This window comes from Wyeomyia smithii, chromosome 3 (assembly GCF_029784165.1).
Source record: "Wyeomyia smithii strain HCP4-BCI-WySm-NY-G18 chromosome 3, ASM2978416v1, whole genome shotgun sequence".
NCBI lineage: Eukaryota > Metazoa > Arthropoda > Insecta > Diptera > Culicidae > Wyeomyia > Wyeomyia smithii.
Window position 1 is genome coordinate 276815401 of NC_073696.1, and position 17780 is coordinate 276833180.

The following is a 17780-nucleotide window of genomic DNA, read 5'->3' on the forward strand; positions in this document are numbered from 1 at the left end:
CCATCACCACCGCTACGTCGCGATTCGCCGGGAAACTCGACTTGACCATCTTATTCAGCCGCTGCCACTGCGAAATTGCCTGCAGCTCCGAGACCAGTGCGTGGACGGGACTACCGCTTCCTGACATGTGATCTTCCTCTTCCGCTTCAGCATCCTTTGGAGCTTCTTGTCGCTCAGGGTCGTTGGCCGTTCGGAACCGGACTTTCTCTTGATGCTCTGATTGTTGTCCAATAGTGCTAAGATGTTATATATGTTGAAACGCGGGCGTATCCGGCACCCATAAAGTCCCGCACTATGTCCGTTTTTGACGCGGTTGGGTAGCGTTCTTTGAACGCGCACACTTCTGAACGGAGTAGTTTAACTTTTTTCGCCATCACGGTTAGATCTCGAATTTTCGGATGCGTTTGTGACGTTGGATGGTCTGAAGCAAGGTGACGGGCTCTCGAACTTGCTGTTCAACATAGCTTTAGAGTGTGCAAAACATAGGGCAGGCGTGTTTATGCTGCTTTCGTTGAACTTTCTTGTTATTTTCCCCACGTCTACGATTTTTTGATCTTCTAGCCATTCCTTCATTTGGTCTTTTGGGACGTTTTGAACATCTAAGCAGGCTACAATGCATTCGGTGACATTCAGGCTCGGGTGAGATTCAGGCTCGGCTGTGGGTTTTAAATTAAGAATGAGTACTAGGTGTAATTTAGTACTCACCCAGTTTAAGCGGACCTAGTTCCTCAAATCCTCACACAACTTCCACAGTAGTAAAGTTTTACTATACTAGTTTTAGCTATCAATTTTTCACTAGTTAATCAGGTAAGCTTTCTGTTGAGTTCACACATTTTCAGGGTAATGTTGCTATTAATGGATACGAGTTTCGTTTCAATCACTTCACCAATAGAATACCAAAAGAGATCCGGAAAAAATCACGGTTAACGAACGAAAAGCACTTGCGACTTTCGAAGCATAACCGGCTTGCAATCTCGACGGACGGTTCAACCGATAATCCGGGCAACCAAAGCCCGTGTAACCTTTTTGTCTCCAGAGTTTACTACACTACTGACCAACGAAGGACGCCGGAATATCAACCGAATTCCAACGCAGAGATTTTCGAAAACAAAAGCCTATCGTCCTTAAACTGGTGCTTACGGAGCGTGTTAAAAACCGACTGTACGCTTAAGCAGTAAAGCCAAGACAATTTTTATTCTATATTTTTTACTTTTTACCTTTCTGTTTTTGTTTTTTTACATTTTACATTTTACTTTTTCCTTGTGTTTATTTTTTACTTTTGAGCCCTACTTCTAAACGAATTTCGATAAGTCGATTTCCATTGCCCCCCTTATGTATATCCAATTGGGTTGTTTAGCTATATTAGTTTTTTATATCATCTGAAAGATCTGCATTTTTTTAGCAAAACGTGATTTAATTTTTTTTTCTGTCGTCCTTCGCTATTTAAATCAAGATTTAAAAGTACTCGAAATCTGCTCGAAATCGCTACAATGACAGTTCGCCCATACACCAACTGTCATTGTAGCGATTTGGAGCGAATTTTAACTCTTCATTTAAAATACGAAGGATAATAATATAAAGTTTTAAAAAATCATGATTTACTCAGAAAATTACACTCTATGATATACAAAAATCGAAAATTCGTGAATAGCTAAAAAACCCAATTGCCGTTGCATTCAACGTTGGTTTCAATGGATTTTTTGAAATAACCTAGGCGCAGACAGACGTCAATGCAAGGACAACATTGATCAAAATTTCCGTGTAAATTTTCAAAGTAAATTGCGTTATGAACTTGTACACTAGCGCCGCCTGGTGACCTTATCGCTACAATACATTTTTTTTCGCTGGTGCACGAGGCTGGCGGTACTGGTAGCGCTATCTGGTTACGGGTTGCTACTACAAAAAACTTTACACAAGTTCGAAACTCAGCTTGGACGTCTGTCTGCGACCAAGGTTTCAGAATGCAGGATCACAGACTTCTTTATCCAACAGAGTAGATAAATTAGATAAAGTTATCATTGTATTTGTAAGAAGTGTCGGGAAATTTTTCGCAATTCTACGGCAATTCGGCCAAAATAGTAACACTGAGTGGTGAATATGAGATCAATATGGCCAAAATGGGAACTCGAAAGCGTTTTTCGGTTGTGCAAAAAATCATGTAAGTGTTATGTAATTAATTATTGTAATTATTTTCTCATTAAAACGCATTTTTTTACAGATTATTAGATAAATTATTCATTGATACCATCGATCTTGGTTTAATAGAATCGATACGTATCTCATATGAACGTGTTCGAAAATTAGCGTCAAAATTTTCTTTTCCTTTTCCACGAAAATTTTAAATTTCAATATTTCCCGTTCTCGTTGAACAAGTTGAAACTTCCTTTTTTTATTACACTGATCGACAAATGTCGAAAAAAGTTGCCTTGAAGTTTGAAGTTATTGTCGCGATCTTTCATCGCTTCGCACTTCGGTCCAACCCTTTCAATGCGAAACGCAGCGGTCAAAGTGACACACAGCCCTGTGCGTTGTCAAGGCGCCACTGGCTGTCACTACAGAACGTCAGCAGAACGGAAGAACGAGGGAAAAAAGAAAAAAAAGATTCTGACGACTGGAGGTGTGAACGAAAACGTGCGGCTATTAAAATTTGCTAAACTAACAGTTTACTTATATATCTATACACGAATAGTTACTAAAATTATTTAAAATTGGAACACTAAATAAAACTAAGTGAAAAATTAAAAGCATAATTAAAATTGTGAAGCTAAAACTTACGACCTAATAGTACGGTCCTAAGTACGGTCTAAAAACGAGGTTTGTATCATGCAATGACTAGCTGATACGTTACTAAAAACGAAGCTAAAAGTAATACCTTTCATATTTACGGTGCTCAGCTGCTGCCCGAATGTCTACGAGAGAATTCAACAAATAATTAACGAAAACAGAACTGGAAACAATATTGTCACTGATTGCCTAGGAAAACGAGTTAAAAAAGAGGCATTAAACGTAAGCTTTTCGACTTATCTTTCATTCTTATATAAATTACCTATTATATACTATATATTAGTCATTACATGCTATATTGTACATTACCCACATAAACTCATTTGAAACCCATATACACATGTAAAATTTAGTATTAACTTAACCTAATAGTTATTCACTACCGTACAATTATGTTTCTCCGGTAGGAATTTTTTAACGTTACGTTGCGTACGCTACAATCTACAAAATATACGTTATCAAATCGGAAAATACTGTCTTTCTCGTTGCATTTGCAACATTTTAAAAATTTCGTTTAGTCGCGATCGGGGTGAGCTTAAATATGCCGAGAGATAGTCGTGCTAAAGGGCCTAAGCCGGGTGTGAGTTGTGGAGAGTGCAATGATCCGGATAATAGTCAAATGGTGTGCTGCGACGAATGTTGCCGATGGTTTCATTTTAAGTGCGTAGGTGTCGATGCAGGAATCGAAGACGTAGACTGGAGTTGTTCGTCGTGCGAAGCGGAGCGTACATCCCAGGACGCATCGATCCCCACTACGATACCTGCACCGGGTGGAGCGGACAAAAAGTCGTCAAGCAACCAACAACAACAGAGCTTGCAACTTCAACAGTTGCAAAGAATGATGGATCAAATGCAAAGTAGGTTCGAAGGACAACAACAAGCGTACGAAAAATTGCTACAAGAAAAGGACCAAGAGATGCAGAATGCAGTAAGTGACCTGCAGCGCCAATTCCAGATTCGATTAAGGGAAAAAGAGCAACAGGTCCGAGAGGAGTTGAAGGCTCAGACTGTCGTACCTCCACCAAATGCGAATTCAACTGCAGTAGAAAGTGGAAACCATGTAGCTGCAGATATGTGCAAGGCGGTCGAACGAATGGAGAAACAGCTTCAGGAGATGGCAAACAGACAGGATTCCGTAGCCAAAAGTTTAGATGAACGTTTGAGGACGATAGAAGTGTCTCGTCATGCTTCGGTACTGAACAACCGCAGTAATCTAAACGTCAATGCGTATCCTTTCGACCCGAACCAACGTTCGGATTTGTCTCATGAGCTGAGCGGAAGTCAACTTGCTGCGCGCCATGCAGTGGCAAAAGAGCTCCCGATCTTCACTGGTAATGCTGAGGAGTGGCCTCTGTTTATTGCCTCCTATGAAAGTACCACCAGAATGTGTGGCTACAGTAACGAGGAGAATCTGCTGCGACTTCAACGTTGTTTAAGAGGAAAGGCACTTGAATCAGTACGTAGTCGTTTGTTATATCCAGCGGGGCTTGAAGGCGTTATAAACACATTGCGAACGCTATTCGGCAGGCCGGAAGTAATCGTCCACTCTTTGGTATGCAAAATTCGGGAAATGTCATCGCCGAAGACCGAGAAACTCGGAACTTTAATCGATTTCGGAGTCGCAGTACAGAATATGTGTGCCACAATTGTAGCCTGTGGGTTGAATGATCATCTTTGTAACGTGGCACTCCTTCAAGAACTTGTCGAGAGACTACCACCATCCATCAAACTGGACTGGGCGAGACGACGCCAGACATTGAATGCAGTTACGCTAGCGGATTTTAGTGACTGGCTCGGTGAGCTGGTTGAAGCAGCTTGCGTGGTTTCAGTCCCGTCATCGATTGGCCCTTTCATTGGAAAACCTGAGAGACGTGGTCGTAAGGAAGAGGTATGTGTACACCTTGAATCTAGTTCGAGCTCAGCGTCCAACACAGGGACCCCCTACAGTCAGACGGCGAAACCGGCAAATAAACAAAGCGTCATCTGTCACAGTGAATGCAGTAAGGTGGAGAACTGTAAAAAGTTTCTGGCATTTGATGTGGGATGCATTTGATGTGGGAGCCAGATGGACAGCATTGAAGGAAAATAAACTATGCCGGAAGTGTCTGACGAAGCATTTTGGAGCGTGTGCGATTAAACAAGTTTGCGGCAGAAACGGTTGTTCTTATCTGCACCACAAGCTGTTACACGATGACTCTAGATACCAGCGGAATGCAAATTCTCCACCATCAACTTCATTAGATGCCACGAAAAATAATACCGCAAGCTGCAATGCTCATGTCAGTAAGACCTCTGAGATTCTTTTCAGATACGCTCCGATAGTCGTTTATGGAAGGGGAAAATCTGTTCACACTTTCGTTTTCCTGGATGAAGGCTCGTCAGTAACTTTAATGGAGCACGGCCTTTTGGAAGAGCTGGGAATCGAAGGCGAATCATATCCGTTATGTCTGGGATGGACAGCGAACCAACAACGGCAAGAAGCTAATTCCGTAAAACTTGCGTTGGAGATTTCTGGAGCGCAAAACACGAGGAGGTATTGGATTCCGAAGGTGCATACTGTTGAAAATCTTGCTCTACCGCGACAAACTTTGAACATGAACGAACTGGTACACCAATACGATTATTTGACGGATTTACCAACTGACTCATATCAGAACGTTCAACCAAGGATACTCATCGGAGTAGATAACTGCTACCTGGGACATGCGCTGGATAGCAGAGAGGGAATGATACATGAACCGATTGCTGCTAGAACACGTCTAGGTTGGATAATCTTTGGACCGTTGTCGACAGCTGCTCCAGCGGTATCAGACTCTCCGGCGTGTAATAACCTCCATATATGCGCGTGCTGTGAGCGAAAGGATGCGGAACTACATAACACGGTAAAAGCATATTTTTCGTTAGACAGTCTCGGAGTTGCGCGCTTTACCAAGCCACTTTTATCAAAAGACGATGATCGAGCGGTACGTTTGCTGGAATCGTCGACCCAGGTGAAAGGTAAGCGATATGAAACCGGATTACTCTGGCGTTACGACAATGCTCAACTACCGGACAGTAAACCAATGGCAATGAAGCGGTTGGTGTGCTTAGAGAAGCGTATGCAAAGAGAACCCGAACTGGCACGAATTTTGAAGGAGAAGATCAACGATTATCAGCGAAACGGATACATCGAGAAGTTGACAAAGACTCAACTGTCCGAGGAATTCCCGCGTGTCTGGTATCTCCCAATATTTCCCGTGGTTAACCCAAACAAGCCTGGAAAGCTTCGCATAGTCTGGGATGCGGCTGCAAAGGTGGCGGGAACTTCGCTGAATTCATTTTTACTCAGTGGTCCGGACCAACTTACTTCTCTTCCGTCTGTGTTACACCGTTTCCGGGAGTTCCGAATTGCTGTTACGGGTGATATTCGCGAGATGTTCCACCAGGTGTTGGTGAACAGAACCGACCAGCAATGCCAAAGATTCCTGTGGCGCGATGGCGATCAATCCCGAAGTCCAGATGTCTACGCGATGAAAGTTATGACATTCGGGGCGACGTGCTCACCTAGTTGTGCGCAGTTCGTTAAAAACCATAACGCACTACGATACCAATCCCGCTTTCCAAGAGCGGCCGAGGCTATACTGAAAGAGCATTATGTTAACGGTATGCTTTCTAGTGAGGAGTCGGAAGAGGCGGCGGTGAAGCTTGCAAAAGACGTCCGTTTTATCCACTCACAGGCTGGATTCGAAATACGTAATTGGCTGTCGAACTCAAAGCGAGTACTTCAAGAATTGGAGGCGGAGCCGGGCGAAAAAAGCTTAAATCTGTCGAGCGAGTTGGGGACGGAGAAAGTTCTTGGTATGTGGTGGTGCACCGCTTCCGATACTTTTACTTTCAAAGTTTCTCCGAGGATAAGTGCAGATTTACTACAAGGCCGCGTCATACCGACAAAGCGTCAGATTTTGAGCACCCTGATGATGGTGTACGATCCGCTTAGATTACTGGCAAATTTCCTGATGTTCTTGAAAATCTTGCTTCAAGGGATCTGGCGCAGTGGTGTTAATTGGGACGGGCACATCGCAAGTGAGCAATGGGAGAAGTGGCAAATGTGGCTAAGAGTTCTTCCTCACGTGGAGGATGTACGAGTTCCAAGGTGTTACCGAGAGAAAACTGGCATTGGAGAACAAAATCGGATACAGCTACATATATTCGTCGACGCGTCTGAAAACGGATTCGCAGCAGTTGCGTACCTACGCTTCGAAGAACATGACACCATTGAGTGCGCGATAATCGGGGCTAAGACCCGAGTGGCACCCCTGAGGTACGTGTCGATTCCTAGGCTGGAACTTCAAGCGGCAGTAATCGGAGCCCGTTTGGCGAACGATGTAATGGAGTCGCACACATTGAAACCCACTCAAAGATTTTTTTGGACAGATTCACGTGACGTGCTTTGCTGGATAAATTCGGACCACCGTAAATATAGCCAGTTCGTTGCAGTACGAGTCAGTGAAATGCTGGAGTTGACCGAACCAACTGAATGGAACTGGATTCCGTCGAAACTAAACGGTGCTGATGATGCCACGAAGTGGCAGAGGTTGCCGGATCTGTCTCCTACAAGTCGCTGGTTTCGAGGTCCTGAATACCTGTGGGATCAAAGGGTTGAATGGCCCGTTACAACTTTGAATCACGGGCACACCGTCGAGGAAATACGTCCAAACGTGCTCCATCACGTCGAAGAGCGTGCGCTGTTTCGATGGGAGAAGTTCTCACAATGGAAACGGCTTCTACGCCAGGTGGCATTTGTGAAACGGTTCCCAGCGAACGTTCGTAGGAAAAAAGCGAAGCAGAATATCGTTACTGGAGTACTGACTCAAAAAGAGCTCAAGGAAGCAGAAATTTTCATCCTCAAACTGGTGCAGAATGCTGTGTTCGCTCCTGAAATAGAGTCACTGCACAAACCGAACAAGGTACCCTGGAAGAAAGCATTACCGAAAAGTAGTCCGTTGTACAGGTTGAGTCCATTCATTTCCGAAGATGGGATTCTACGTATGAAAGGCCGAATAGACGCGTGCGAATTTGTGGACGAGCGTACCAAGCATCCGGTACTGCTGCCCAAACGTCATCCTGTTACAGACCTCATTATCGCTGAAATTCACCAAAGATATTGTCATATCAACCACCAGACCGTGCTCAGCCAAATTCAGCGTAGGTTCTATGTGCCTCAGCTTCGCTCAGCTTATAACCGGGTGCGTGCAGGATGCCAGTATTGTAAAAACCGCCTTGCGAAGCCGTTTGCCCCAGAGATGTCCGCACTTCCTTCTACGCGGTTGAAGGCCTTTTGTCGCCCCTTCTCCTACATAGGCATCGACTATTTCGGTCCGATGTATGTTGTTGTTGGAAGACGAACCGAAAAACGTTGGGGGGTATTGATAACTTGCCTCACCGTTAGAGCCATACACCTAGGAATTGCACACAGTCTCACAACAGATTCATGCATACTTGCCATCAGGAATTTTATTGCCAGAAGAGGTACGCCCCTCGAAATAGTGAGTGATCGGGGAACTAACTTCGTTGGAGCCAGTCGCGAGCTAAAGCAAGAGCTAGAGAAGCTGAATCAGGAGAAGTTGATGGAATATTTTGTCACTAGTGACACAAAATGGACATTTAACCCACCTGCATCTCCACACTTCGGCGGAGCCTGGGAACGTCTCGTTCAGTCTGTTAAAAAAACTCTAAAGCACCTCCAAATTTCGCGCACACCCACCGACGAGCTTTTAAGAAACATGATGGCGGAGATCGAACTAATCGTAAATTCTAGACCCTTAACCGAGCTACCGCTGGATGACGAAATGTCATCCCCACTCACACCGAACCATTTCTTACTCGGATCGTCAGACGGTTCTAAGCCCCCGATCGCGTTCGACGATAAGTATCATGCCCTGAAACACACCTGGAAGATGTCCCAGATCTACGCAAACCGGTTCTGGAAACGATGGATAGCAGAATATCTACCAACGTTGACGCGAAGGACGAAGTGGTTTCAGCCGGTGAAGCCTATCGCCGAAGGAGATATTGTCATCGTGGTGGATGAGACGCTACCGAGAAACTGTTGGCCCAAAGGTCGGGTAGTGAATGCAATCCGGTCGAAGCATGGACAGGTTCGTCGCGCTCAGGTGCAGACAGCTAATGGTATCCTGGAGAGACCGGCCGTAAAACTTGCGGTGTTGGACCTTAGTGCAACCGTAAGTACGTCGGACCCTTGATCACGAAGTACTGGGGGAGTGTCGCGATCTTTCATCGCTTCGCACTTCGGTCCAACCCTTTCAATGCGAAACGCAGCGGTCAAAGTGACACACAGCTCTGTGCGTTGTCAAAGCGCCACTGGCTGTCACTACAGAACGTCAGCAGAACGGAAGAACGAGGGAAAAAAGAAAAAAAAGATTCTGACGACTGGAGGTGTGAACGAAAACGTGCGGCTATTAAAATTTGCTAAACTAACAGTTTACTTATATATCTATACACGAATAGTTACTAAAATTATTAAAAATTGGAACACTAAATAAAACTAAGTGAAAAATTAAAAGCATAATTAAAATTGTGAAGCTAAAACTTACGATCTAATAGTACGGTCCTAAGTACGGTCTAAAAACGAGGTTTGTATCATGCAATGACTAGCTGATACGTTATTAAAAACGAAGCTAAAAGTAATACCTTTCATATTTACGGTGCTCAGCTGCTGCCCGAATGTCTACGAGAGAATTCAACAAATAATTAACGAAAACAGAACCGGAAACAATATTGTCACTGATTGCCTAGGAAAACGAGTTAAACGAGCTTTTCGACTTATCTTTCATTCTTATATAAATAACCTATTATATACTATATATTAGTCATTACATGCTATATTGTACATTACCCACATAAACTCATTTAAAACCCATATACACATGTAAAATTTAGTATTAACTTAACCTAATAGTTATTCACTACCGTACAGTTATGTTTCTCCGGTAGGAATTTTTTAACGTTACGTTGCGTACGCTACAATCTACAAAATATTCGTTATCAAATCGGAAAAAACTGTCTTTCTCGTTGCATTTGCAATAGTTATCTTTGATAGAGGCACTAAAATTCACGGGAATGGTTAAAAGCTATTTTTTTCTTTCTAGTTCCAGCTCTAGGGCAAAACCTGTGGTTACCAGTGATATTTTCGGAATATTTCCGATTTGAGCTATAAAGACACATTTACTTATAACTCTGGATTGTTATGAATTTTGAAACGGGTCTTTGTGAGATGATACTATGCAGTATTTAGCATCGTTTGCTATTAAAACTGACAAGATAATCATTTGAAAGGGTAAAAATTGCAAACCTCAAAAATAAAAAAAACTGTGGCCGAAGTTGGTGCCTTTACCCTACAAAAAAAAAACTATTGAAGAATAAAAATGAAATAACTAAAAGGAATAAAATCATTCGTTTTTGGATTCTAAATCGTCAACGAAAATCGATTTTTTAGATAACTCTGGATTGTTATGAATTTTGAAACGGGTCTTTGTGAGATGATACTATGCAGTATTTAGCATCGTTTGCTATTAAAACTGACAAGATAATCATTTGAAAGGGTAAAAATTGCAAACCTCAAAAATAAAAAAAACTGTGGCCGAAGTTGGTGCCTTTACCCTACAAAAAAAAAACTATTGAAGAATAAAAATGAAATAACTAAAAGGAATAAAATCATTCGTTTTTGGATTCTAAATCGTCAACGAAAATCGATTTTTTAGAGAATTTAAAATTTTGTGAATCTGACATTTTTAACATTCCAGACATTTTTGCAATTTTTTACATTTTCACATTTTTGACTTTTTCGCCGAATTTCCATAGATCAACAACAAAGATTGCTTAAGCAACGACCCCGATCATTCAATGGCGGCCGAACGATCAACCTCGATTTAGTCACCAAAAAAGTGTATAATTATCGAATTTGGTAATGTGTGTACCGGATCAGACATGACGGCAACAGCTGTACTGTTTTGTCTGTCACCCACTTTGTCAAACTTGAACTTGAAAAGGTCACCTCCAATCCGCTGCGGCCGCCTGGTCTAGTCTAGGAACGGAGGAGAAGGGGCAGGCATTCATAAAAGCCATTCTCCTGCTTCTACTGGTGGTGATCGTGGGTCTAGCGATCGATGAACAGCGAACATCAAAGCGCTGCTGGCATGATAGGATCGTGGAGGTGCGAATCGAAACAGAAATTCACCACCACCCCACGATTGGCGCTGCTGGTCAGATCGCATGCGTTGGATTTTCTATTTGCTGAGTAGATTGTTCAGGTTTTCGCTTTTTTACCGGTTATTCGGGTGCGTTTCGACACAGTGACACACATTTGCGTTCTTTCGCGGATCTCTCGGAAGGTCTCCGTGTGTCAGATTGATTAACGATCGAAGTTTTTTTTATTGATTTTCTCTGTTTTATGGTTTATCAATTAAAAATATAATACGATAAATAATTTACGAGTTGCACGTGTGGAATGATCATGCGTAATTGGTGTGTCTGATAAAACTAATCGTCGTGAGTGACTGCAAATGAATAACCTCAATCGTGGCACGTTTATATACATACGAAAAAACACTCGATCGGTCCAGGGCAGCCCCCTGCGGAGAATCAAGGGAATTCCACCTGAATGAGGGGTCCACCCGGTGTGTCTAGCAACAATGCGTCACACTTTCTGCGGGGTCTGCTTTGGCTACTCTCACTTTTCGCCCCGAAGCCTCCTGCGATCGATTGAATGGATAACACAGTCGGCCGGTCGCGTGTATGCGCGCGTTACCAAGGGTAATTCCCAAGAACGACCGATCAAACTTGTTTTCGCAGCGACTGAAAAGTTAGTGCACGGAGAGGGGAAACGAGCTGAGAGGTGTCTAATGGGGGGAGGCACAACCAGTAGTGAGGGCCATTAAAACCCCTTGCCGGTCGGCAGATCAGGATGCAAAGTGCATGCAGTCGGTATAATTTTTTGTGTTATTTTTTCTCTCCGTTTTTATTTTGCGCGGTCGTCCACGCTGTGGAACGGGATTTTAAGGATTGCGTGCGTTGCATGCTCAATTGATAACATGGGCATCTCGGACTAAAACGTGACGAACGCAATCTATAGGTTATGACTTCTTTTTGTTTTTGATTCTGAGCCGTTTTCGGTTGAATTGAAGCTTGCCAATGCAAGCTGCGTTTATGCCATTAACAGGGTTATAAAATTTACGTCAACATGCGAAAATTTAGGCCAATGGCTAATGGAAAAATACACTGAAGCGAGTGTTTTTTTGTATCTTATGTGTATGTAAGCTGTTTTTTTATAAGATTCAAATTGGTGTTTACTTTAGTAAAGAAATTGACTCATAAGTGAAATTAAAATGTGCCTGATAATAGAAACAATACACTTAAAGTGTGCGTAACTTATCACGACAAAAATAATAAAATACTGAATAGAATAGCATGCTGCGTTCGCTCGCCAGAGGCAATCAAATACCTCGTAAACAAAACATTCTCAATCTGCGGATTTTGTCAGCACTCGCAGTAGGCGATTTGTTATGCTAGTAACATGAGCAAACGTTAACGATTCGGCAATCAAATCATTAGTCACGTTTCCCTCGGCGACGACAAAAACAGCAACAATAGCACAGGTATGAGCTACTTCGATTGTCAGTCTGAAAACAAAACCGTTAGGGTAGTTCAAAAATATCCAAAGGGACTTAAAAAAACGTAACCAACAAAAAATTGTTTGAAGCATAACATAACATAAAAAAAATCAATTTATAAAAAATCTCCAAACCACAGCATTCTTGTTCGGAACAATCTGAACTCAGGCGTCCTCGCACTTTAAATTATTCGTCCGGTCGTAAAATCCAGTTATCGGTTCATTGTCATCTGCATCCCGCTAAGCCGAAGCCACGCAGAGAGCAGCTCGCCGCACAACCGGGACCGGAACAGTTTATGGATGGATCGATTATTTTTCGGAGGACAGTGTAATATTTTTCACATTAATCGCCGCTTGATGGTGCGAACGGTGTCGGTATCGTGCCAAAAACGGAAGATAAAAGCTTGAAGGCCGTTTTGAAGAATTACATTTTTTTTTAGATTGAAAAAGAAAGGACAGGGGGCATGACAGAATTTCACAACAAATTGATTGCTTGTATTATCTTTTACTCAGCTTCAAGCTATCCAATTTATAACAAAATCTATACCGTCAAAGCTGTGTTTATCCGTCAGGACCGGACATTGTCAATTTATTGCGATAATTACTGAATGAAGCTGTAAAGAACAAACACACATACACGTGCTGCTCGAGTATGGTACAGTTTTTGCGGTGGCAACAGTTTCAATCTTAAATGGCTGGTGCAATTCAGCAGCTGAGTGAAACTTAAAAATTGCCGTTGGCAAAGCCTGCGGGAAAGTAACTGGTGTCAATGTCACGCGACAGTGTATAAAAAAATGAGCTTAAGCTTTGTTTGTTCATCTAAGAGAAGCAAAAAAAAGCTAACCTCAACGCAAAACTTAGCAACCCGTGTTGTATCGAGTAGGCAACCAACAATAACAAGTCGTTCTTTGAACGGAAAACCTAATCGAACCGTGCATTATAGCATTCGGAACGTGATGATTGACGTCGTGTTGCCGTGCTACTATCAGTGTGCTGTTATCTTGTCAACGACAATGGCTGCAAGCTACTAAATTTCCACTGTCCGCTTGAATACCGTCTCATGGGACATTTGTATCGCATAACAATTGATGCACGCAGTTAGCACGCGATACGCCCGGATCGGCGTAAGAAAGCATGTGAAAATCTACGTCAGAAGCGAAACCGCTGATGAGAAGAACAACCAACTGTACGCTTATCTCACCTGTGCGCGTTTATACGGTAATATACCCTTGTCGTCTGTCATCCATCAGTGTTTGGTAGAATTTATTGCCCTTCCCCCCGGGTTTGCTTGTGCTGGTATCATCAGTGAGCGACAGCAACGGCCCATAGTGGTTATAATTTCATTGAGGTCATTCCGAGGAAGCCCCTCATTTAAAAAGACGATATTTTTCGAACGATGTATTAGAATGTATTACGCAATCATTTGCATTAACGCCTACTTTGGCGGTGATATCGATCTAATGCAAGCTCGTCGTTGAAGAGAGAAAATAATATTTAAATAACGCTTCATTTATCGATCAAAACACCACGCGTTTCCGATGGAGTGACAATGACAACGTTCAACAAGTAGATCAGTGCCTCCGGTTATGTCGTTAGTAACATCGAATTGGTTGGACTGTGGGACGGAACTCTCCGATTAGTTTTCACTTTGTAATTTAATTTGTAAATTCTACATTTTCCAACTTCGATTTTAGAACTCATATTGCATTCGGATCGATTTTAATTTTTCGATTCATTCAATTTGCAAATTTTTATCTTTGCCTTTGATTTTTAATTTTTCATGTTTTACAACAGGACGACACCACTGAGGCGGGGTTGGGTCTATTGGGTATACAAATGGGTGTCGTGATTTTTCGATATTCCTCCGTTCATAATTGCGCCAAAAATTCGAGTCTTCAACACTTGCTTCTGGAATTGCTTCTAGTCGCAAACTTGCTTCCGAAATTGCTTCTAGTCGCAATGACATCTATCCAAAAACTGCAGAAAAATGCAAAATAACAACGTATTCGCAGTGGTGGGCACCATTCCGCTAATCCGCTAATTCGCTAATTAGCGACGCTAAAATTCAGTTAGCGGTTTAGCGATTTCGCTAATTTTTGAGCTGGTTAGCGAAACTGTTAGCGTCGCTAAAATTTTGGCCTTCGAAACGCTAATCGCTAATTCGCTAAATTTTGTAGAGAAGCGACAATAGAAATATTCAGAAAAACTGTGAATTGCTGATGGCGTACGTAAATTGTTTCGAAAGATGAACATACTTTACTGCGAAAGCTACTTTTGTCAGTTTTTTTACCCTAGAATGGAGTTATCGTACAAGCCACAGGAGCATTTTGAAGAACAAGCACAAGGTCTAGATTGAATTTTCGGCACATCAAGAACTTTAGTAAATTGCAATGCGCTTGAAGTTATGACAACTTTGGTTCTACTTTTTCGATTCAGATAATAATTGAATTTTTATGAAAACATTCCTAAGAGTATCTATTTTCAATGCAAGCTAAATAACTTTTGTTATTCTTGTTTTTACAAAATCAAATATGAATACCGTTTCGTGAACCTCTTACTGTAAATAGCTTTAAAAAGTAATTGTTTTCGTTTGTTTAACCAAAACAGATCAAAGTGGTCCAAATCTTACAAAACACGAGCAATAAATATAGCGATATGACTATTTACATATTAAATAGTTAGCGATTAGCGATTAGCGAAAGTTCCGCTAATGTGGGTTTAGCGTTTAGCGTTTAGCGATTATCGAGCTAAATTTTCCGGTTAGCGACTTAGCGATTAGCGTCGCTAAATTTTCGGTTAGCGGTGCCCACCACTGCGTATTCGTATCATAGCAATGAATTGAAGAAGGAAGACATTCTGTTCCAGTGTTACCAATTATTCCAACGAAATGAACATTTTATAAATTTAGTAAAATAAATATAGTGAAATGAACATTTTGTTGCTGTAAACGAAACTAAAAAACTAACTGTGATGTTCGGATTGTGGTTACACCACAGAAATGAAAAAGTCAATGCATTACAATATAATTCTAGGATAATTTCACTATCTCTGATTCATCGTCTGGTTCAATCTCTACAATGGGGTCGAATGCTTCTTCAAGAATGTTTGTGCTCATTGCCGTAATGTGATAATGCTTTATCTAGCCAAAACACATCCTTTGGCATCATGTTTTTGACGAAATGAAATCAAAGTTATCTTCTGACATTCGTTCTGGTACATTCCAAAATTTTAATTGTCACCCGTTGTTTTTACATTTTGAATTACTTCCAAAGTTATATTCTCTTTTAACGTAGAATTATGGCAGCATAGGGGTGTACATTGAAAAATCGAAAACATCGAGAGCGTCAGCAATCGATTGAAAAATAAATTGTATGTGATAGCCAACACGTGGTGGGACATCGATCGTATGCTGACAGAGAAGGGACCCCATCGGAGGAAGCCCAACCTTTTCGAGCGTCTGTTTCCAAAGTTGGAAGCAGCTCACAACAGAGTCTGACCCGGAATGGGTGTTTGAATTAAGAAACGTGTTGTCGCGTACAATATAGCCAAGATGGCAGCCCCATCACGAGACTCGGCAGCGTGGCCATACTAAAGTAACCTTTTTGAACAATTACACTGTGCTACAAATGAAAAAAAAAAAATGCAAGAACTTCTGAAGTAACCTGGTGTAGGTTGTAGGTCTAGTTGAGTGTAACATTCGCTCATACTAGAAATTTTCCAAACACCTTCAAAATCTGAAGTTATGGTCAAAATTCGGTTTTTTTGACCTCAGCGCATATAATATTTTTTAACTCAGTCATTTGTCAACCGATTTTCAATATTAAAGCAGTTTTAGAAAGAGAACAAATAGAGCTTTCAAAATATATACAGGTTTGTTCTAATATTAATAAAACATATTAAGTTATTTGAGTTTATATCAAATTTTATAGACTTTTCCACGCAATTTTTCAATTTAATTTTGAATATACCGTTTTGTGGAAATCGGTTGATATTTGGCTGAGTTATATATTTTATAAAGAAAACCAAAATTTTTGGCTTCTATCGCACATTTATTTCACGGTGCTACAAATGATGAAAAAATGCAAGAACTTTTGATGTGACTTAGTATGGGTTATAGCTTTAGTCAAATGTTACTTGCGCGTTTACTTGAAGTTTTTCAAATACCTCAAAAATTATTAGTTATGGTCAAAACCCTGTTTTTTACCTTAGCTCACATTTTTATGTTTAATACGGTTATTTTTCAACCGATTTTTTATATTTTGGCTGTTTTGGAAAGGCGAAAAATAGAGCATTTGAAACATATAAATATGTATAAAAAGTTTACCTACATGTGATGAATAGTTTTAAAATAAATAAGATGGTTTATGTTATTTTCAAAAGTTTTCCAAATTTATTCGCAATTTTTCACACATTTTTGTAATGATGGAGCTTCAATTGCTGTAATATTTGGAAAGTTCTTTCTAGTACCAAACGGAAACAATAGGTGTTGTTAATGAAAATCTGTTATAATTATGCTGAGATATGTTTCGATGAAATCTAAGTATATGGTGGAAAATATCAAGTCATATCTCAGTCAAATTATAACAGATTTTCATAAACAACACTTATTGTTTTCGTTTGGCACTAAATGTACTTTTCAAATTCTACAGCAATTAAGGCTCGTTCATTACAAAAATGTGTAAAAAATTGCGAATAAATTCGGAAAAATTTAAAAATAACATAAACTATTTTATTTATTTTAAAACTATTCATCACATATAGGTAAAATTAAAAAAAAAACCTAAATTAATCCACCTAGTGGTCAGACCCAGCCTTTCTCATTCAATTTTTTATTTGTAAAAATAGATTTACATGACCGCTTCAATCCAATAAATGTATATTCACTCTTTAGGTTCTAAAATATTGATATTGTAATCTTTACATATAAAAATGCAGTCAAGTCTGTCTGTCTGTCTGATCCATATAGGCCCGAAAACTACCGAACCGATCGACGTGAAAATTTGTATGTAGGGGTTTTTGGTGCCGATAAAGGTTCCTTTGATAGTTTGAGACCCCTCCCTCTTCTGGAAGGGAGGAGTCCCATACAAATGAAACATAAATTTCTGCACAACTCAAGAGCAAACCAAGCAAATGAAACCGAATTTGGCATGTGGATGTTTTAAGGGGTATATGTCTAGGGCTAATATGTAAGGGCTAATATGTCCATAATAGTTGGATGAAACACAAATTTGTGCACATCTCGAGAACTAATCAACCAAATGGAATAAAATTTGGCAGGTAAATGTTTTTAGTGGTAACAACTATGTACATAATGGTTTGAAACCCGACT

General features: G+C 40.9%; 1 protein-coding gene across 1 annotated transcript; it reads left to right on the forward strand.

Annotated features, from left to right (window-relative positions):
* Positions 1-5174: 5174 nt before the first annotated feature.
* On the forward strand, positions 5175-9026 carry LOC129729320 (uncharacterized). Its single transcript, XM_055687830.1, has one exon. The coding sequence runs from the start codon at positions 5175-5177 to the stop codon at positions 9024-9026; it is 3852 nt and encodes a 1283-aa protein (XP_055543805.1).
* The last annotated feature ends 8754 nt before the right edge of the window (positions 9027-17780 follow it).